The 23,331-nt window shown below is 48.7% G+C and overlaps 1 protein-coding gene across 7 annotated transcripts in view; it reads right to left on the bottom strand.

Moving 5' to 3' along the window:
* LOC125463118 (plectin-like) overlaps positions 1-23,331 on the bottom strand; it is a 392,251-nt gene that overhangs the window by 240,967 nt on the left and 127,953 nt on the right. For 2 of the 7 annotated variants that reach the window (XM_059640975.1, XM_059640977.1), the window contains exon 1: positions 21,030-21,108. The exons of the other annotated variants lie outside the window; for them this stretch is intronic. In XM_059640975.1, coding sequence (XP_059496958.1) covers positions 21,030-21,075 — 46 coding nt within the window. In that variant the 5' untranslated portion in view covers positions 21,076-21,108. Of the gene's footprint in view, positions 1-21,029; positions 21,109-23,331 lie in introns of those variants that run through there. 7 annotated transcript variants of the gene reach the window in all.

Raw genomic sequence — 23,331 nt, 5'->3', positions numbered from 1 at the left:
CACACACGCACGCATGCACACACACACACACTCATAATCACACACACACACACTCATAATCGCTCGCACACACACACGCACACTCATAATCACACACACACTCATAATCACTCACACACCCACTCATAATCACTCACACACACACACACACACACAATCACTCACTCACACACACACACACACAATCACTCACAAACATAATCACTCACACACACACACACACACACACACTCATAATCACTCACACACACACACGCACACACTCATAATCACTCACACACAGACACGCACACTCACTCATGATCACACACACACGCACACTCACACACTCATAATCACTCTCACACACACACACACACACACTCATAATCACTCACACAGACACACGCACACTCACTCATGATCACTCACACACACTCATAATCACTCTCACACACACACATAATCACTCACACACACACACACACACAATCACACACACATACTCATAATCACACACACACACACACACGCACGCACGCACACACACACACACGCAATCACTCACAAACATAATCACTCACACACACACACACACACACACACACTCATAATCACTCACACACACACACGCTCATAATCACTCACACACAAACACACACACACTCATAATTACTCACACACACAGACACACACACACTCACTCATAATCACTGACACATACGCACACTCACACACTCATAATCACTCACACACACACTCATAATCATTCACACATACACACACACACTCAGAATCACTCACACAAACACTCACTCATAATCACTCACACACACGCACACTCACACACTCATAATCACTCATACACACACACACACACACTCATAATCACTCACACACACACGCACACACATACTCATAATCACTCTCACACACACACAGTCACACACACTCATAATCACTCACACACACACACGCACGCACACATTCATAATCATTCACACACACACACACGCTCATAATCACACACACGCACACTCATAATCACGCACACACTCACACACACACATACACACTCACATACAGGTACACACACACACTCACATACACACACATAAACAAAGACTCACGCATATTCACACACTCACAATCTCTCACACACACAGTCTCACGCACGCACACTTAAACAAACGTTCACATATATTCACACTCACACACACCCTCTCTCTCTCTCTCTCACACACACACACACACACACACACACACACACACACACACACACACACACACACTTAAACAAACACTCACATATATTCGCACTCACACACTCTCTCCCTCACACACACACAAATGCACGCCAACACGTTCTATGGAACCTTCGATAATGAGAGATATTGTGAACCGAATCAGAAAGTAAAAGGAAGCATTTATCATGGGTCGGAGGCTGGGAACACACGAAGCCAGTGTGGAACACAAGGAAATTTGAAAAAAACTTAAAGAGTCAGGAAAGTTAAAAGGAGTCATGAAAAGTCATTGGCCAACAGGATTAAGAAAAGTCCCAAGGCTTTTTATCCATATATAAAGAGTAAGAGGTTAGCCAGGGGGAGAGTTGGTCCACTCAAGGATATAGAAGGGAATTTAAGTGCGGAGCCAGAGGAAATGCACGAGACATTAAATGAGTATTTCGTGTCGGTATTCATCATACAAAAAGACATGATGGATGTCTGGGGAAAGGTGTATAGATAGTTTGGGTCATGTTAAGGTCAAAAGGGAGGAGGTATTGGGGGTCTTGAAAAAAAAAGTAGACAAGTCCCTAGGGCCTGATGGGATATACCCCAGGATACTGAGAGAGGCAAGGGAGGAAGCTGCTGAGGCCTTGAGAGAAATCTTTGTATCCTCACCGGCTACAGGGGAGGTCCCAGAGGATTGGTGAATGACCAGTGTTGTTCCTTTGTTGAAGAAGGTTGGCAGGGATAATCCAGCTAATTACAGGCTGGTGAGTCTTATGCCAGTGGTAGAGAAATTATTGGAGAGGATTCTTCAAGACAAGATTCACTCCCTCTCGGAAATAAGTCAGTGTATTAGCAAGAGGCAACATGGTTTTGTGAAGGGGAGGTTGTGTCTCACTAACTTAGTTAAGTTTGTTGAGGAAGTGATGAAGATGATCGATGAGGGTAGGGCAGTGGATGTTGTCTACGTAGACTTGAGTAACACCTTTGACAAGGCCCATCATGGCAGGCTGATACCGAAGGTACAGTTGCAGGGTGTCAGAGGTGAGGTTGCAAGACGAGATAAACTGATTTGGTCATAGAAGACAGAGGGGAGCAGTGGAAGGGTGCGTTTCTGAATGGAGGGCTGTGACTAGTGGCGTACCTCAGTATAAGAAAGGTGTGAATGCATTGGAGACAGCGCAAAACTGGTTTACAAGAATCGTGAGCAAGCTGGAGGAGCTGTTCCCACTTGCAAAAGTAACAAGACCTGGGGCACAGACTTAAGGTGATGTGCAAAAGAAGCAATGCTGACATGGAACATAGAACATTACAGCACAGTACAGGCCCTTCGGCCCTCGATGTTGTGCCGACCTGTGAAACCAATCTGAAGCCCATCTAACCTACGCTATTCCATGTACGTCCATATGTTTATCCAGTGACGACATGGGACAAAAATCCTTTCACCCAGCAAATGATCAGGGATTGGAATGCACTGCCTGGAAATGGAGGGGGGAGGCAGGTTCAATTGAGGCATTCTAAAGGGACATTGGATGGTTATTTGGTAAGAAATGGTGAGCAGGGATCTGGGGAAGAGGTGAAAGTTTGGCACTCAGGGATAAATTGATGTAGGCATAATGGGCCGAATGGTCTCCTCCTGTACAGTAATAATTCTGTGATTGTGCATTTAAATGGAGTAGGGTTAGAATGAGGAGAGACACAAACTGAACACAATTGACGAGAGGAAACATGAGGAATTCTTTTAACATTGCACATTGTGATGAAAACATTTGTCCTGGAAAGATCAGGAAACATAATTATGTAATATCCAAAACAGAACAGGATAAATTCTTGAAATCATGAGATTTATGGGATTCTGAGGCAATAGCAAGAGAAGGCAACAATTGGACACATCTTTCAAAGAGCTGGCACAAACTGGCCTCCATTTGTAAATTTTATTTAATAAGCTGGAATGTACAATCACCAAATGCCAGCCAAAGAATGTGGACTAAGACGGGTGTTAACCCCTCATTCAAGGCAGAGCTGATCAAACTGCAATGAGAGGGTTAAATGATCCATTGGACAGGCTGCTCAGTGAGAGATAGCAGAAAGATGAGATTGAGCTGGTTGTGTGGGAGTTAAAGGGTTAATGATCCGTGGGGCAGGCTGTGATGGCTCAGTCGCAGATGGATGGTTTAACATTCCATTTGTTGTGTTGGGTTGTTCAGCTGGGAGCTAAATGGTGAATACTGCTGGTTCTCTCTGGAGTCTGAGGTAAAAGAGAATTTTAAGTCACACACCACAACAAGGGAGTCTTGCCATTGCAGGGACATCAGCTGACAGAGGAAATCAGGCCACACATCCACTCAGTGTCCTGGGGATGCCTGACAGGGTCTGCGCAGAGAGAGCTATAGTCTGTAACTAACTGTGTGCTGTCCCTGTCCTGGGCATAGTGGAGACAAAGTTTTACTTTCAGGTTAAAAGAACATAGAACATAGAACATAGAACATTACAGCACAGTACAGGCCCTTCAGCCCTCGATGTTGTGCCAACCTGTCATACCAATCTCAAGCCCATCTAACCTACACTATTCCATGTACGTCCATATGCTTATCCAATAACGACTTAAATGTACCTAAAGTTGGCGAATCTACTACCGTTGCAGGCAAAGCGTTCCATTCCCTTACTACTCTCTGAGTAAAAGAAACTACCTCTGACATCTGTCCTATATCTTTCACCCCTCAATTTAAAGCTATGCCCCCTCGTGCTTGCCGTCACCATCCTAGGAAAAAGGCTCTCCCTATCCACCCTATCTAACCCTCATTATTTTATATGTTTCAATTAAGTCACCAAGAGTAGAGTCAGCCTTCCTCAGTATTTAACCCTTGCTGTACCATGCTTTTTTTATTCACTCATGGGGCACGGGCATCTCTGGCTGGGTCAACATTTATTGCCTGTCCCTAGTTGCCCCTTGAGAAGGTGGTGGTGAGCTGCCTCCTTAATCCACTGCCGTCTTCTTGCTGCAAGTTGACCCGGAAAGCTGTTGGAGAGGGAATCCCAGGATTATGACCAAGTGACACTGAAGGAGACCTTCCTAACATCGTGCCATTCATTGACACTCCTTATTCCTTCTTCCAAAGGGCATCACCTCACATTTATCAGGGTTAAACGCCATCTGCTATTGATCTGCACAACTGACCAATCTCTCTATATCCTTCTATCACCAAAAACTTTCATCATTGCTGTTAACCACTGTTCCAGTCTTTGTGTCACCTGCAAGCTTACTTATTATCTGCACCCCCACGCTCCCAAGCCTTTTCTCATCTATACTAGCCTGGCTTCAATGGTAGGCAAGTTATTGAAGGCAATTATGAGGGATAGGATGAACTAACATTTGAATAGTGAAGGTCTGACTAGGGATAGTCAGCATGGATATGTGCACAGGAAATCATGTCTGACAAATCTGAATTTTTCAAACAGCTGAGCAAGAGGATAGATGAGGCTAGAGCAGTGAATGTTGTCTATATGTACTGTAGTAAGGCCTTCGACAAGGTCCTGCACGGCAGGCTAGTCATGAGGGTTCGGTCGCATGGGATCCAGGAAGAATTAGCTAACTGCATTCAAAACTGGCTCGATCGTAGGAAGCAGAGGGTGATGGTCGAAGGTTGTTTCTCGGACTGGAGGCCTGTGACTAGTGGTGTGCCACAGGGGTCGGTGCTGGGACCTTTTTTATTTGTTACTTATAAAAATGATGTGGTTGTGAACGTACAAGGCATGATTAGTAAGTTTGCAGATGATACAAAATTAGGAGGCATCATTGATAGCGAAGCAGGTTATCAAAGATTTCAGAGGGATCTTGATCAGATGGGGAAGTGGGCTGAGGATTAGCAAATGCAATTCAGTACAGATAAGTGTGAGGTGTTGCACTTGGAAAGTCAAACCAAGGTGGGACTTATACAGTAAATGGTAAGGTCCTGAAGCGCGTTGTGAAACAGAGGGACCTGGGAGTACAGGTACATAGTTCACAGGTAGACACGGTGGTGAAGAAGGCATTTAGCATGCTGGCCTTCATCGGTCGAAGCACTGAGTATAGGAGTTGGAACACTTTGTTACAGTTGTACAAGTTGTTGGTGAGGCCACACTTGGTGTCTTATGTATAGTTTTGGTAAAGCTGTTATAGGAAAGACATAGTTAAACCTGGAAGTGTGCAAAGAAGATTTACGAGGATGTTGCCAGTACTAGTAGGCCTGAGTTATAGGGAGAGGCTGGCCAAAATAGGACTTTATTCCTTGGAACGTAAGAGAATGAGGGGTGACCTTATTGAGGGGTATAAAATCATGAGGGGCATGGATAGAATGAATCCCTATAGTCTTTTTCTCAGGTACGGTGAGTTGAAAACTACACAGCATAGGTTTAAGGTGAGAGAGGAAAGATTTAAGAAGGACCTGAGGGGCAATGTCTTTACACAGAGAGTGGTGCATATATGGAATGGGCTGCCAAAGAAAGTGGTTGAGGCAGATACAATAACAACATTTTAACACGTTTGGATGAGTACATGGGTGGGAAGGGTTTAGAGGGATATGGACCAAAAGTGGACAATTGGAACGAGCTCAGCATGGACCAGTTTGGGCCAAAAGGCCTGTTTCCATGCCGTATTACTCTATGACTCTATATAGTTTACATAAGTCATAAATAAGGGACCCAGCACTGATCCCTGTGGTACACCACTGCACATAGGGCACCAGCCACACAAAGAACCTTCTACCACCACCCTCTGTCTCCTCCCATTAAGCCAATTCTGGATCCCATGAGCTTCAACCTTTTCTATCTATTTCCATGAAGTCTGTGGGCCAAGTGCTGGAAAGTGAATCTAGTGTAGGCTTAAAGCAGCTTTTGTTAGTGAAGAATCAGAGATCCAAGTGATTTGGGAGAAGAAAGTGTTAACAGAAATTAGCAAGAGTATGAAGACTGCACTGGAGGATTTAATGGACTAAAAGCCGATAAATCCTCAGGACCTGATATTCTATATCTCAGAGTATTAAATGATTTGGTAATAGAGACAGTCAATGTATTGGTGCTTTTCTTCGATAACTTCTGTCAATTCTGGAACAATCCTTGTGGATTGGGAGGGAGCAAATGTCAACCCACTGTTTAAGAATAGACTGAGAGAGAAAACAGGGAATTACAGACCTGTTAACACTGGTCAGGAAAATGAAAGAGCCTATTATAAAGGCTGAGGAAAACAGACTCTGGTTGATAATGGAACAAAAACAAAGTTGCTGGAAAAGCTCAGCAGGGCTGGCAGCATCCGTGGAGGAGAAAACAGAGTTAACGTTTTGGGTGCTGTGACACTTCCTCAGAGCTCAGAACTTAGTTCTGAGGAAGGGTCATCGGACCCAAAACTTTAACTCTGTTTTCTCCTCAACAGATGCTGCCAGACCTGCTGAGTTTTTCCAGCAACTTTGTTTTTGTTCCTGATTTACAGCATCAGCAGTTCTTTTGGTTTTTATCTAGTTGATAATGACCTGACTGAGTGAAGTCAGCATGGATTTGTGAATGAGAACATGTGTTTGATTAACTTCTTGCTTTGTTCATTCAAAGGATGTGGACATCCCTGGCTAGGCCTGCATTTATTGCTATCCTTATCTGCCCAGAGGGCAGTTAAGAGTCAACCATATTGCTGTGGGTCTGGAGTCACATGTAGGTTGTACCAGGTAAGGATGGCAGTTTCCTTCCCTAAAGGACATTAGTGACCCAGATGGGTTTTTCCAACAATCGGCAACGGGTTCACGGTTATCATTCGATTCTTAGTTCCAGATATTTACAGAATTCAAATTCCACCATCTGCAGTGGCCCCAGAACATTACCTGGGTCTCTGGATTAACAGTCCAGTGATGATAGCACTAAGCCATCACCTCCCCTCCTCCTATTGGACTATAGCCTGGTGTCGTGTGACTTCTGACTATGTCTACCCCAGTCCAATACACTCCTGACTTGTGCCTTGTAGATGGTGGGCAGGTTTTGGGGAGTCAGGAGGTGAGTTACTCGCTGCAGTATTCCCAGCTTCTGGCCTGCTCTTGTAGCTGCTGTGTTAATGTGGTGAGTCCAGTTGAGTTTCTGGTCAATGGTAACCCCCGGGATGCTGATAGTGGGGATTCAGTGATGGTAACACCATTGAATGTCATAGGGCGGTGGTTAGATTGTCCCTTATTGGTGATGGTCATAGCCTGGCATTTGTTTGGCATGAATGTCACTTGTTACATGTCAGCCCAAGCCTGGATATTGTCCAGATCTTGTTGCATTTGAACACGGACTGCTTCAGTATCTGAGGAGTCACAAATGATGCTGAACATTGTGTAATCACCAGCGAACATCCTACTTCTGATCTTATGATGGACGGAGGTCATTGATGAAGCAGCTGAAGATGGTCGGGCCGAGGACACAACCCTGAGGAACTCCTGCAGAGATGTCTTGAAGTTGAGATGTTTGGACCAAGGCTGCAATGAGGTCAACTGAGTGGCAGAACCCAAACTAGGCAGGTTTGGGCAGGTCATTGAGCAGGTTATTGCTGAGTAGGTGCTGCTTGATAGCACCTTCCATCACCGTACTGATAATTGATAATAAACTAAAGGGGCAGTAATTGGCTGAGTTGGATTTTCTTGCTTTTTCTTTACAGGACATCCCTGGGAAATTTTACACATTTTTGGGTAGATGCCAGTGTTGTAACTGTACTGGAACAGCTTGGCTCGGGGAGCAGCATGTTCAGTCACACAAACCTTTAGAACATAGAACATAGAACATAGAACAGTACAGCACAGAACAGGCCCTTCAGCCCACAATGTTGTGCCGACCATTGATCCTCATGTATGCACCCTCAAATTTCTGTGACCATATACATGTCCAGATTGTTGTCAGGGTCTTTGCAGTGTCCAGTGTCTCTAACCATTTCGTGATATCACATGGAGTGAATCGAATTGGCTGAAGACGGGTATCTGTGAAGCTGGGGACCACTGGAGGAGGGAGAGATGGATCATCCATTCGGCACGTCTGGCTGAAGATTGCTGCAAATGCTTCAGCCTTATCTTTTGCCCTGATGTGCTGGGCCCTTCCATCGTTGAGGAGGGGGATATTTGTGGAGCCTCCTCCTCCGGTGAGTTGTTTAATTGCCCACCACCATTCACCACTGGATGTGGCAGGACTGCAGAGCTTAGATCTGATCCATTGGTTGTGGGATCATTTAGGCCTATTTAGCCTTTGCTCAGAAAAGAATATTTGCACAGTGGGGATCATCTAAGTGAACCTTCTCTGAAATGCCTCTAATGAAGTGATATTCTACCTTAAATAAGGGGAGCAAAACTGCTCCTGGTCCTCCGGATGTGATCTCACCAGCACCTTGCACAGTTGCAGTTAGACTTCCCTACTCTTATACTCCATCTCCATTGAAATAAGGACCAACATTACATAGAATCTTAGAATCCCTATAGCGTGGAGGCAGGCCATTCAGTCAACACCAACACTCTGAAGAACATCCCACCCAGACTGATCCCTGTAATCTTCTGTTTCCCAATGGCTAATCCACTCAGCCTGCTCATCCCTGAACACTATGGGAAATTTAACATGACCAATCTACCTAACCTGCACATCTTTGGACTGTGGAGGGGAACTAGAGCGCCCAGAGGAAACCCGAACACCCAAAGGAAATCCATGCAGACAATGGGAGAACATGCAAACCCCACACAGACAGTTGCCCAAGGATGGGATCGAACCTGGGTCCCTGGCGCTGAGAGGCAGCAGTGCTAAACACTGAGCCACCGTGCCGCCCCATTACATTTGCCTTCCTGATTATCTGCTGCACCTGTGTGTTAACTTTCTGTGTTTCATGCACAAGTTCTCCCAAGTCCCTTGGTATTACAGGTTTCTGCAGTATTACTCACAGGAGCTAATGTCCTGGCATGGATTAATGATTGACTAAAAGGTACAAAACAGAGGGGAGGAGTAAACAAAGTATTCTCACATGGACAGGCTGTGACTATGGGGTTACTACACGGATCAGTACGTGTGGTCCCAGCTGTTCACATCATTATCAACAATTTAGGTTTAGAGACAAGATGTAATATTTCCAAATTTTCAGGATAATGTAAAACAAAGTGGGAGTGTGTGTGTGTGTAAGGGGCGGATGTGCAGAGTGGACAGAGATAGGGAGGGGTGGAGGGGCTGAAGGAGGACAGATGGGAAATGGGTGTTCTTGGTGGCAAGGGACTAAAGGTCAACATGCAGGTGCAGTGACCTACTAAAAAGATTAATGGAACGTTAGCCTTTACCACTAGGTGCTTTAAGTACAGTAATAGGAAAGTCTTGTTTCAATGGTGCAGGAGCTCATTTAGACCAGACCTGGAATATTGTGAGCCAGTTTGATCCCCTCATCTCAGAAAAGACATTTTTGCCATAGCAGGACCACAGTGAAGATTCCATTCTCTCGACCCACACTTCTTTCAGCATTCTGGGATCCAGAGAAAGACTGATCCACTCTAGGCACAGCCAGACTTTCATAGGAACTGGAAAAGGGGAAGGCCATTCAGCCTGTCAAGCCTGTGTTGTGATTGAAAATGATCATGGCTAATGGAAAGAACTGTCTTCATCCACCACTTTCCCAGGGCATGGGGGAGGTGCTAGAGGATTGGAGAGTGGAAATGCTGACAGGCTGATTCAGGTAACGGTATAGGGAGAGTAGGTCCAAGTAACTCCAGGCCAACCTGGCTCACATTAGGGATGAGTTGGGTTTGGAAATATTGAACAGGAAAACCCAGAGGCACTTGGAGAGGTTGGAGCTCATTGAGGAGACAGCACTGATTTATAACAGAGGCATCCAGCTCAGTGAAAAAAATGGAATTTATTGACAGAGACAGTTGATGACGGTAATGTCACTGGGCTATTATCCAGAGGCCCAGGTTTGTGTTCTGGGGACATGGGTCTTAATCCCCAACGAAGAACGTAGAATTCAATTGAAAATGTCTGGAACATAGAACATACAACAGTACAGCACAGTACAGCGCAGTACAAGCCCTTCGGCCCATGATGTCGTGCCGGCCTATTATCCTACTGAGATCAATCTACCCTGCATACCCTACATTTTACTATCCTCCGTGTGCCTAAACAAGAGTCACTTAAATGTCCCTAATGTATCTGCCTCCACTACCACTGCCGGCAGCGTATTCCACATGCCCATCACTCTCTGTAAAGAACCTACCTCTGACATCTCTCCTGTACCTTCCTGCAATCACCTTAAAATTATGCCCCCTTGTAATAGTCATTTCCGCCCTGGGAAAAAGTCTCTGGGTATCCACTCTATCTATGTCTCTCATCATCTTGTATACCTCTATCAAATCATCTCTCATCCTTCTTCACTCCAATGAGAAAAGCCCTTGCTCTCTCAACCTTTCCTCATAAGACCTGCACTCCAGTCCAGGCAGCATCCTGGTAAATCTCCTCTGCCCCCTCTCTAAAGCTTCCACATCTTTCCTGTAATGAGGCGACCATAAATAGAAAAGGTTAGCCTGATGGTAACCATTGTTGATTGGTTTGCTAATGCTGTCTCAGGAAGGAAATCTGCCATCCTTACCTGGTCTGGTCTACATGTGACTCCAGACACCTTGGAAAATATATTATTAAACTGGAAAGTATCTAAAAAGTATTTACAAGGGTGTTACTGAGATTGAAAGGTTTGAGTTACTGAGGCTGAAAGGTGTGATTCAACTTTCAAGGAACGATAAGCCCGCACAGGAGGGGCTGGATAGGCTGGGGCACTTTCTCCCCATGGAGCATCAGAGACTGAGGGGTGGCCTTATAGAGTTTTATAAATGCATGGGGAGCATAGATAGGATGAATAGCCAAACTCTTTCACCCAGGTTAGGGGAGTCGAAAATTAGAGGACATATGTTTCCGGTGAGAAGGGAAAGGTTTAAAAAGGATCTCACGTGCAATGTTTTCACCCTGAGAATGATGTGTGTAAAGAACTAACTGTCAGAGGAAGCGGAGGAGGCAGGTATAATTACAACATATTCCAGGCATATGGACAGTTACATGGATAGGAAAGGTTTAGAGGGATATGGGCCAAATATAGGCAAATAGAATTGGCTTAGTTTGGGGACATGATCAGCATTGACTTGGGTTGAAGGGCCTGTTTCCATGTTGTATGACTGCATGACTTGAGATAGATGGGTGACTGCTGAGAGGGTCAGGCAAGCAGTGAAAGAGTCCCTTGCAGCCATTCCCCTCTCAAACAGCTACACCAGTTTGGATACTGTTGATGGGGGTTGGGACAATGGCCTCTCAGGGGAAAGCAACAACAGCAGCTGGATCAGTGTCACCATGACTGATTCTGTGGTACAGCAGGGAGATCAAAGTATACCTGAGTAGTAGTGATAAAGGACTCTATAATCAGAGGCACAGATCATGGAAAGATGTTAAAAACAGGGTAGTTGTACTGGGTTATTTTCACTTCCCCAAGAGGGACTGAGACTCCCTAAATGCCAGGAGCTTAGATGGGAGAGGAGATATTTGTTAGGAATGGCTTTTCAAAACTACATATAATTAGTCCAACTCAGGAAGGGAGCACAGCAGGGAAGGGAGCACACTAACTTAGTATTGGTGAATGAGCCTGGCCAGGTGATCAAAGTTTCAGTAGTGGAGCATTTTGGGCACAGTGATCATACTTGCATTAGTTTTAAGATAGTTATGGATGAGGATAAGACTGGTCTTTGGATAAAAGTGCTAAATTTCAGGAAAGCTAATTACATCAGCATTTCTCAGGGTGGGGGAGTCCAAAACTAGAAGGTGTAGCTTTAAGGCGAGAGAAGAAACACTTAAAAGGGACCTAAAGGGCAACTTTTTCACACAGAGGGTGGTGTATATTTGGAACGAGGTGACACGGGAAGTGGTGGAGGCTGGTACAACTACAACGTGTAAAAGGCATCTGGATGGGTGTATGAATAGGAAGGTTTACAGGGGTATGGGCCAAATGCTGGCAAATGGGAATAGATTAATTTAGGATATCTCGTCAGCACGGACAAGTTGGACTGAAAGGTTTGTTTCCATGCTTACATTTCTATGACTCTACGTTGATAATCTAAGACATGTCAATATTAAGAATGAAGAGGTGTTAGGTGTCTCGAAAATCATTAAAATAGCTAAATCCCCAGGCCTGATGGGATCTATCCCAGGACACTGAGGGAAGCAAAGGAGTTTACTGAAGCGTTGACAGAGGCAAGGTCACTGAAGACTGCAGAATAGCGATAGGTGTTCTTTTGTTTAAGAAGCACAATGGGGATAATCCAGAAAAGTTACAGGCCAGTGAGCCTTACATCAGTGAAAGGGGAAAATACTGGAGAAGATCCTTCTTTGTATTTGGAAAATAATGGACTTATTAGGGATAATCAGCATAGCTTTGTGTGGGGGAGGTCCTGTCTCACAAACTTGATTAAGTTTTTTGAGGAAGTGACAAAGATGATTGACGAAGGGAGGGCACAGGATGTTGTCTACATGGACTTTACTGAAGCCTTGACAAGGTCCCTCATGGTAGGCTTGTCCAGAAGATTAAGTTACACATGATCCACAGTGAGTTGGTGGGTTGAATACAAAATTGGCTTGGTCCCAGACAGAGGCTAGTTGTAAAGGTGTGCTTTTCTGACTGGAGGTCTGTGACTTGAGTTGTGCAACAAGGATCAGTGCTGTAACCTCTGTGATTTATAACACAGATAAATGATTTGGATGAAAAAGTGGAGGTGTGGATAGTGAGGAAAGTTGTCAAAAGCAGGATATAGATCAGTTGAAAAGTTGGATGGAGAAATGGCAGATGGAGTTTAATCTGGACAAGTGTGCAGTGATGCATTTTGAGAGATCAAATGCAAAAGACAAGGATGCAGTAAGTGACATGACCCTGTGGAGAACTGATACACAGAAGGACCTGGGATTCAAGTCCACAGCTCCCTGAAAGTGGCAACACAAGTGGACAAAGTCGTAAGGAAGATGTACAGCATACTTACCTTCATCGGTCAGCCCACTGAGTATAAAGTTAACAAGTCATGTCCAGCTGTATAAAACTTCAGAGATAATGGGAACTGCAGATGCTGGAGATTCCAAGATAATAAAATGTGAGGCTGGATGAACACAGCAGGCCAAGCAGCATCTCAGGAGCACAAAAGCTGACGTTTCGGGCCTAGACCCTTCATCAGAGAGGGGGATGGGGGGAGGGAACTGGAATAAATAGGGAGAGAGGGGGAGGCGGACCGAAGATGGAAAGTAAAGAAGATAGGTGGAGAGGGTGTAGGTGGGGAGGTAGGGAGGGGATAGGTCAGTCCAGGGAAGACGGACAGGTCAAGGAGGTGGGATGAGGTTAGTAGGTAGCTGGGGGTGCGGCTTGGGGTGGGAGGAAGGGATGGGTGAGAGGAAGAACCGGTTAGGGAGGCAGAGACAGGTTGGACTGGTTTTGGGATGCAGTGGGTGGGGGGGAAGAGCTGGGCTGGTTGTGTGGTGCAGTGGGGGGAGGGGATGAACTGGGCTGGTTTAGGGATGCAGTAGGGGAAGGGGAGATTTTGAAACTGGTGAAGTCCACATTGATACCATATGGCTGCAGGGTTCCCAGGCGGAATATGAGTTGCTGTTCCTGCAACCTTCGGGTGGCATCATTGTGGCAGTGCAGGAGGCCCATGATGGACATGTCATCAAGAGAATGGGAGGGGGAGTGGAAATGGTTTGCGACTGGGAGGTGCAGTTGTTTGTTGCGAACTGAGCGGAGGTGTTCTGCAAAGCGGTCCCCAAGCCTCCGCTTGGTTTCCCCAATGTAGAGGAAGCCGCACCGGGTACAGTGGATGCAGTATACCACATTGGCAGATGTGCAGGTGAACCTCTGCTTAATGTGGAATGTCATCTTGGGGCCTGGGATGGGGGTGAGGGAGGAGGTGTGGGGACAAGTGTAGCATTTCCTGCGGTTGCAGGGGAAGGTGCCGGGTGTGGTGGGGTTGGAGGGCAGTGTGGAGCGAACAAGGGAGTCACGGAGAGAGTGGTCTCTCCGGAAAGCAGACAGGGGAGGGGATGGAAAAATGTCTTGGGTGGTGGGGTCGGATTGTAAATGGCGGAAGTGTCGGAGGATAATGCGTTGTATCCGGAGGTTGGTAGGGTGGTGTGTGAGAACGAGGGGGATCCTCTTGGGGCGGTTGTGGCGGGGGCGGGGTGTGAGGGATGTGTCGCGGGAAATGCGGGAGACGCGGTCAAGGGCGTTCTCGATCACCGTGGGGGGAAAGTTGCGGTCCTTAAAGAACTTGGACATCTGGGATGTGCGGGAGTGGAATGTCTTATCGTGGCAGCAGATGCGGCGGAGGCGGAGGAATTGGGAATAGGGGATGGAATTTTTGCAGGAGGGTGGGTGGGAGGAGGTGTATTCTAGGTAGCTGTGGGAGTCAGTGGGCTTGAAATGGACATCAGTTACAAGCTGGTTGCCTGAGATGGAGACTGAGAGGTCCAGGAAGGTGCGGGATGTGCTGGAGATGGCCCAGGTGAACTGAAGGTTGGGGTGGAAGGTGTTGGTGAAGTGGATGAACTGTTCGAGCTCCTCTGGGGAGCAAGAGGCGGCGCCGATACAGTCATCAATGTACCGGAGGAAGAGGTGGGGTTTGGGGCCTGTGTAGGTGCGGAAGAGGGACTGTTCCACGTAACCTACAAAGAGGCAGGCATAGCTGGGACCCATGCGGGTGCCCATGGCCACCCCCTTAGTCTGTAGGAAGTGGGAGGAGTCAAAAGAGAAGTTGTTGAGGGTGAGGACGAGTTCAGCTAGGCGGATGAGAGTGTCGGTGGAGGGGGCCTGCTCCCTCCGCTCCAACCCCAACCTCACCATCCTCCGCTCCCTCCGCTCCAACCCCAACCTCACCATCAAACCCGCAGACAAGGGTGGCGCAGTGGTAGTATGGCGCACTGACCTCTACATCGCCGAGGCCAGACGCCAACTCTCCGACACCACCTCCTACCGCCTCCTCGATCATGACCCCACACCCGAGCACCAAACCATCATCTCCAACACCATTCATGACCTCATCACCTCAGGGGACCTCCCACCCACAGCCTCCAACCTCATTGTTCCCCAACCCCGCACGGCCCGTTTCTATCTCCTTCCCAAAATCCACAAACCTGCCTGCCCTGGTCGACCCATCGTCTCAGCCTGCTCCTGCCCCACCGAACTCATCTCCACCTATCTGGACTCCATTTTCTCCCCTTTGGTCCAGGAACTCCCCACCTATGTCCGTGACACCACCCACGCCCTCCACCTCCTCCAGGACTTCCAATTCCCTGGCCCCCAACACCTCATATTCACCATGGACGTCCAGTCCCTGTACACCTGCATTCCGCATGGAGATGGCCTCAAGGCCCTCCGCTTCTTCCTGTCCCGCAGGCCCGACCAGGCCCCCTCCACCGACACTCTCATCCGCCTAGCTGAACTCGTCCTCACACTCAACAACTTCTCTTTTGACTCCTCCCACTTCCTACAGACTAAGGGGGTGGCCATGGGCACCCGCATGGGCCCCAGCTATGCCTGCCTCTTTGTAGGTTACGTGGAACAGTCCCTCTTCCGCACCTACACAGGCCCCAAACCCCACCTCTTCCTCCGGTACATTGATGACTGTATCGGCGCCGCCTCTTGCTCCCCAGAGGAGCTCGAACAGTTCATCCACTTCACCAACACCTTCCACCCCAACCTTCAGTTCACCTGGGCCATCTCCAGCACATCCCTCACCTTCCTGGGCCTCTCAGTCTCCATCTCAGGCAACCAGCTTGTAACTGATGTCCATTTCAAGCCCACCGACTCCCACAGCTACCTAGAATACACCTCCTCCCACCCACCCTCCTGCAAAAATTCCATCCCCTATTCCCAATTCCTCCGCCTCCGCCGCATCTGCTGCCACGATAAGACATTGCACTCCCGCACATCCCAGATGTCCAAGTTCTTTAAGGACCGCAACTTTCCCCCCACGGTGATCGAGAACGCCCTTGACCACGTCTCCCGCATTTCCCGCGACACATACCTCACACGCCACCCCCACCACAACCGCCCCAAGAGGATCCCCCTCGTTCTCACACACCACCCTACCAACCTCCGGATACAACGCATTATCCTCCGACACTTCCGCCATTTACAATCCGACCCCACCACCCAAGACATTTTTCCATCCCCTCCCCTGTCTGCTTTCCGGAGAGACCACTCTCTCCGTGACTCCCTTGTTCGCTCCACACTGCCCTCCAACCCCACCACACCCGGCACCTTCCCCTGCAACCACAGGAAATGCTACACTTGTCCCCACACCTCCTCCCTCACCCCCATCCCAGGCCCCAAGATGACATTCCACATTAAGCAGAGGTTCACCTGCACATCTGCCAATGTGGTATACTGCATCCACTGTACCCGGTGCGGCTTCCTCTACATTGGGGAAACCAAGCGGAGGCTTGGGGACCGCTTTGCAGAACACCTCCGCTCAGTTCGCAACAAACAACTGCACCTCCCAGTCGCAAACCATTTCCACTCCCCCTCCCATTCTCTTGATGACATGTCCATCATGGGCCTCCTGCACTGCCACAATGATGCCACCCGAAGGTTGCAGGAACAGCAACCCATATTCCGCCTGGGAACCCTGCAGCCATATGGTATCAATGTGGACTTCACCAGTTTCAAAATCTCCCATTCCCCTACTGCATCCCTAAACCAGCCCAGTTCATCCCCTCCCCCCACTGCACCACACAACCAGCCCAGCTCTCCCCCCCCACCCACTGCATCCCAAAACCAGTCCAACCTGTCTCTGCCTCCCTAACCGGTTCTTCCTCTCACCCATCCCTTCCTCCCACCCCAAGCCGCACCCCCAGCTACCTACTAACCTCATCCCACCTCCTTGACCTGTCCGTCTTCCCTGGACTGACCTATCCCCTCCCTACCTCCCCACCTACACCCTCTCCACCTATCTTCTTTACTTTCCATCTTCGGTCCGCCTCCCCCTCTCTCCCTATTTATTCCAGTTCCCTCCCCCCATCCCCCTCTCTGATGAAGGGTCTAGGCCCGAAACGTCAGCTTTTGTGCTCCTGAGATGCTGCTTGGCCTGCTGTGTTCATCCAGCCTCACATTTTGTATAAAACTTCAGTTGGGTCACATTCGGCGTATTGTGTTCAGTTGTGGTCACCATGTTACAGGAAGGATGTGGAGGCTTTGAGAAGGTCGCAGAACAGGTTTACAAGGATGTTGCTTGGATGAGAAGGAGAGATAGGACAAACTTGGATTGTTTTCACTGGAGCGCTGGAGACTGATGGCTGACTTCATAGAAATACATAAAATTATGAGAGGTGTGCATGGGGTGGATAGTCAGAGTCTTTTTCCCAGGTTGGAAGTGTCAAATACTACAGTTCAGAAGTTTAAGGTGATAGGGGAATGTTTAAAGGAGATGCACAAGGCTGGTTTTTTACACCGAGGATTGTAGGTAGCTGGAACATGCTGCAAGGGAAGGTAGTAAAACCAGATAAAATGGCAATATTTTAAAGGCATTTAGACAGAGACATGAACGGGCAGGGAATGGAGGCATACGGATCATGTGCAGGCAGATGGGATTAGTCTAGAATGGCTTCATGGTTAGCACAGGCATGGTGGGCTGAAGGGCCTGTTCCTGTGCCATACTGTTCTGAGTTCTATGAGAGACTTCAGTTACTGGGTCAGGTTGGAGAATCTCCTTGGAGCAGGGGGCAGTGAGGGAGGTTTGATTGAGGTGTATGAGATTCTGATTGGTTGGGGTAAGGCAGACAAGGCAATGTCTCGACATTAGCTGATGCTTCCAGGACTTGGGGGAGACACAGATTGAAGATTCTGGGCAAGAGACACAGGGGAAGAGATTTGAGAGTTCTAATCCAGGATTCTCTCAAGGTAAACTTGAAGGGCGAGTCAGTAATCAGGAAGACAAATGCAACTTTGGCATTTATTTCGAGAGGACTTGAATATAAATGTAGGGGATGTACTTCTGAGGCCTCTATAAGGCTCTGGTCAGGCCACATTTGGAGTATTATCAGCAGTTTTGGGCCTCAGATCCCAGGAAGGATGTACTGGCCGTGGAGCAGATTCAGAGGAGGTTCACGTGAATGGTCCCAAGAATAAAAAGCTTAACATATGAGGAACATTTGAGAACTCTGGGACTATACTCATTGGAATTTAGAAGGATGAGGGGGTATCTCATTGAAACTTACAGAACACTGATTGGCCTGGACAGAGTGGATGTTGGGAAGAAGCTTCCATTGTTAGGAGAGACTGGGGCCTGAGGACACATCCTTAGAGTAAAGGGAGGACCTTTTAGAACGGAGATAAGGAGAAACCTCTTCAGCCAGAGAGTGGTGAATCTATGGAATTCACTGCCACAGAAGGCTGTGGAGGCCAGGTCAGTGAGTACATTTAAGAGTGAGCTAGGTTCTTGATTATCAAGGGGATCAAGATTGAATGATGAAGCAGACTCAATGGGCTAAATGGCCTAATTTCTGCTCCTATGTCTTATAGGAAGGTGAGGAAAACCTGTATTACACAGCCAGTGGGAATGATCGGGGACACACCGTCTATGACAGGTTTTGGAAATGGAAACAGACAGTGATTTGAGGGAAATGAAGTTGCAGGCAGATGGGGAGAGAGTGAGGGAGGGGGAACTGACCAGACTGCTCTACAAGGAGCCAGCATGGACTCGATGGGCTGGATGGTCTTGTTCTGTTTGGTATAGCAAGTCAGTGGAAGAGAATGATGTGGCTCTTCTTTCCAAGCTGTAGACAAGAATCTCCACACACACAGTTGTTAAGGTACAGGAGGAAGCCTTTCGGCCCATTTATACCTGCAACAATTCTGTTCCTGACTGCCAATTTCTTGCCTTTTCCTCATTTCACTGCACACTATTTCTTATCAAATAATAAATGTCTCTCTTCAATACCTCATTGAACCTGTCTCCAGCGCATTCCCAAGCAGTGCATCCCATTCCTTAACTACTTGCTGTGTGAGAACGTTTTCTCTCACATCAGCCTTGCTTCATTTGCACTTATTCAAGTCTATGCTCCTTGTGTTTTCGATCCTTGTACAAGCTGGAACAGTTTCTCCATGCGTGCTCTGTCCAGCCCCGCTCCTGATTTTGAAAACCTCTCTCTGATCTCCCTCTCAGCTGCTTTCTCTCCAGGGAGAACAATCCCACCTTCTTCAATCGATCCTCCCGACTGATGTTTCTCATTCCTGGAACCATTCCTGCTTTCTGCCCTCTCTCCAACACATTCACATCTTTCCTATAATGGGACTCCCATAACTGTGCACTATATTCCAGTTGAGGGTCTAACAAGTATCTTGTACTAGTTTAACATCACCTCCTGGCTCTCGTACTCTATGCCCCTATAATAAAGCCGAGGGCCCTGTCTGTTTGTTCACTGCTCTGTCCCCCTGTCCCGCCACCTTCAGTGATCCGTGACGTATACTCCCAGCTCCCCTGGTCCTGCACCCCCTTTAGAATTCTACCCCCTACTTTATATTGTCTTTCGATGTTCTTGAGGGTGAGGAGTAGTTAATCTCAGTGACAGTCCCTGAGGAGGGATTTGTGATTTTAGTAAGAGCTGTTTCAATGCTATTACTGAGGCTGGAACCTGACCGGAGGGACTGCAAACTGGAGTGGGTGTCACATTTGATCGTAGGGTTCTTCAGTCCTCACTGCAGACAGCTACTCCTGTCCTTGGTTACCCTGGTTCACCAATAACTAGGCCCTCGTTTATTCTGACCTTGCAGTATGAAGTGCTGGAGTTGCTTTAAACCAGGAGGAGGCAGAGAGACAAGGACAGGACACACATGACAGACTGCAATCCGGTAGATTCAGATTGTTTCCGAGATGCTGAATTACTGTCCCAGCAACATTAGAACATCAGAGAGTAGCTGAGAATTTCTGCACTCACACTGATGTCAGACAGTGAGTGTGCTGTCTCTCTCTCTCTCTCTCTGTCTCGCTCTCTCAGGAGGCTCCCTTCCTGCCTCTGGGCTTAACTGAGCCTCACGACCCCTCCCTGTTTTAATGGGCCTCCTGGAATCTGCAGCATCAATTGCAGCCAGGGACTGCCCCTCGCAGCAGTGTAGAGAAATGCAGCCAAATGCAGCAAGATCATCATTTACTGCAGTGGCTGAGGGAGCCAGAACAGAGCAGTCTGTCCCACACCCTCCCCAGCAACCACCCCCCACCACCCATTCACCAGGATTCCCACCACCTGCACGTGGCCAGACACCCCCTCCTCTCCCTTTCTCTCTCACACACACGCTTAAATACTTACACTCTCACACACTCACACTCGCACACAACCATCTCACATACCTCCCCCCTCTCTCACACACACACAATTAAACAAACACTCAGACATACTGACACTCTCACACGCACTCTCTCACATACACATTCTCACACACACACTTAAACAAACACACACACACCCCTTCCCCACATTATCATAGCCCCCTGCCCCACACTCGCATCCCACACAAACCCTCCCCTCATAGCCTCCCTCCCATGCCCCACACACCTTCCCCAGACACACGCTGTCCGCACACACCATCCCCACATACACTGTCCCCGCGCACAGCCCCCTCCCCACACTCACATCCCTCACCTGCACAGTCCCCAAACCCCTTCACCACACACATTGCCCCCACCCTGAACAGCCCCACAGACCCTTCCATCGCAGCCCATCCATCACATTCCTGTCCCCACACTGACACCCACCTGCCCCCTCCCCATGTTCCCCCTCTGGCAGTGCTCCAGGCTGTACCTTTGAGGGAGCTGATCTCCTGCTGTATGGCGCGGGAGCTGTCCATGGGAGTGCGGGTTTCAGAGTGAAGCTCCAGCCCTACAGCCGTTCCTCCCAGCAGCTACACTCCTCACACTGGCCTGCATCCTCACAGCTTTCTGCAGCAGCTCAGCCAATGAGAAACGGTCACTTCATCAGACATTCATCCCCTCCCAGAGCCTGAAATCCACTCCCACATCATCGGGGAGTGGGGGAGAGAGACTGAGGGAGGGGGGAGAGAGAGTGACTGAGGGATGGGGGGAGAGAGTGAGGGAGGGAGGGGGGGGAGAGAGTGAGGGAGGGAGGGGGGGGAGAGAGGAGTCGGGTGGGGGGGGTGACAGTGACCGAGGGATGGGGGAGAGAGGATTGGGGGGGGAGAGAGTGACTGAAGGAGGGGGGGGAGGGAGTGACTGAGGAAGGTGGGGAGAGAGAGGAGTGGGGGTGAGAGAGTGACTGAAGGAGGGGGTGAGAGAGTGACTGAAGGGGGAGGGAGAGTGACAGAGGGAGGTGGGGAGAGAGTGACAGAGGGAGGTGGGAAGAGAGTGACTGAGGGGGTGGGGGTGAGAGTGACCAAAAGAGTTGGGGGGAGAGAGAGTGACTGAGGGAGGGTGGAGAGAGTGACTGAGGAAGGTGGGGAGAGAGAGTGACTGAGGGAGGGGAGAGGTGGGGGCGAAGAGAGTGACTGAGAGAGGGGGGGAAGAGTGTGACTGAGGGAGGGGGGAAAGAGAGTGACCGAAAGACGGGGGAGAAACTGACTGAGGGAGGGGGGAGACAGGAATGTGGGGGAAGAGTGTGATTCAGGGAGGGGGAAAGAGAGTGACTGAAAGATGGGGGAGAGACAGTGTCTGAGGGAGGGGGGAGACAGGAATGTGGGGGAAGAGAGTGACTGGGGAAGGGAGGAGAGAGTGACTGAGGGAGGAGGGAGGGGGTGACTGGAGTGGGGGGAGAGAGAGAGTGACTGAGGGAGGGGGAGTGAGAGGAGTGGCGGAAAGAGGTGAGTGGCGGAGGGAGGTGAGTGGCAGAGGGAGGTGAGTGGCAGAGGGAGGTGAGTGGCAGAGGGAGGTGAGTGGCGGAGGGAGGTGAGTGGGGGGAGAGAGAGTGACTAAGGAAGGGGAGAGAGAGAGTGATTGAGGAAGGGGGAGAGAGTGTAAGTGAGGCAGGGCATGTGAGACAGGATTGATGTGGAAGGGGGAGAAATGAAGAGACAGGGCAGAGAGATGGGGGAACAAAGTCAGAGTGTGCAAGAGAAAAACTGAAGGAAGGGGAAATGGAGAGAATAAAACAAGTGACAGGTGGAAACATAGACACCACAAAGAGAGAGAACGGTTTTGTCAAAGGGAATTCATGGCTGCTGCAGAAGATGTAACACCATCTGTTTACTGCCTCTTTCCTCAGTATCCAACAGCCCAAACACACCTTCCAGGTTTACCAACACTTCACCTGCACTTCTCAGAATCTAGTCTACTGCATTCGCTGCTCACAATGTGGTCTCCTCTACACTGGGGAAACGAAGCGCAGGCTGGTTGACTACTTTGCAGAACATTCTGCTCACAGAAAAGATCCTGAGCATCCACTTGCCTGCCACCTTAACACATCACCCTGTTCCCCAGTCAGTGTCCAGCGAAACTCAGCACAAGCTGGAAGAAGAGCACCTCATTTTCCATTTCAGGACTCTGCAGCCCTCCAGACTCAATATCAAGTTCAATAGTTTTCATATAATCATAGAACCCCAACAGTGTGGGAACAGTCCCTTTGGCCCAACAAGTCCACACCGATCCTTGGAGTATCCCAGCCAGACCCACACCCCTAAGCACGATGGGGCAATTCAGGGTGGCCAACCCATCTAACCTGCACATGTTTGGACTGTGGAAGGAAATGAGAGCACCCAAAGGAAACCGGCACAGACACAGGGAGAATGTGCAAACTCCACACAGACAGTCGCCCCAGGGTGGAATTGAACCCAGGTTCCAGGTGCTGTGAGGCGGCAGTGCTGGCCACTGAGCCACCGTGCCAACCCAATTTTATGGGTTGAGGCAGCCTCTCCTATGTACTTACCCCTAAATACCAGACCTTGTTACCGCATGGTCTGCTATGACACAACACCCATTGTTAACCACTAATAGAACCCATTAGTAGGTATTCATTCTCCTCAGCTGATCATTATCCACTCCTTTGTCTATCCAACTTTTCTTTCTCTTTGAGCTCTTTCTCCACCTGTCACATACTCTCACCCCCCTCCCCCCACCCTATCTCCACCCGTCACATACCCTCACCCCCTTCCCCC

The sequence above is a fragment of the Stegostoma tigrinum genome, chromosome 2 (assembly GCF_030684315.1).
Source record: "Stegostoma tigrinum isolate sSteTig4 chromosome 2, sSteTig4.hap1, whole genome shotgun sequence".
NCBI lineage: Eukaryota > Metazoa > Chordata > Chondrichthyes > Orectolobiformes > Stegostomatidae > Stegostoma > Stegostoma tigrinum.
This window is presented reverse-complemented; position numbering and strand designations above follow the sequence as displayed.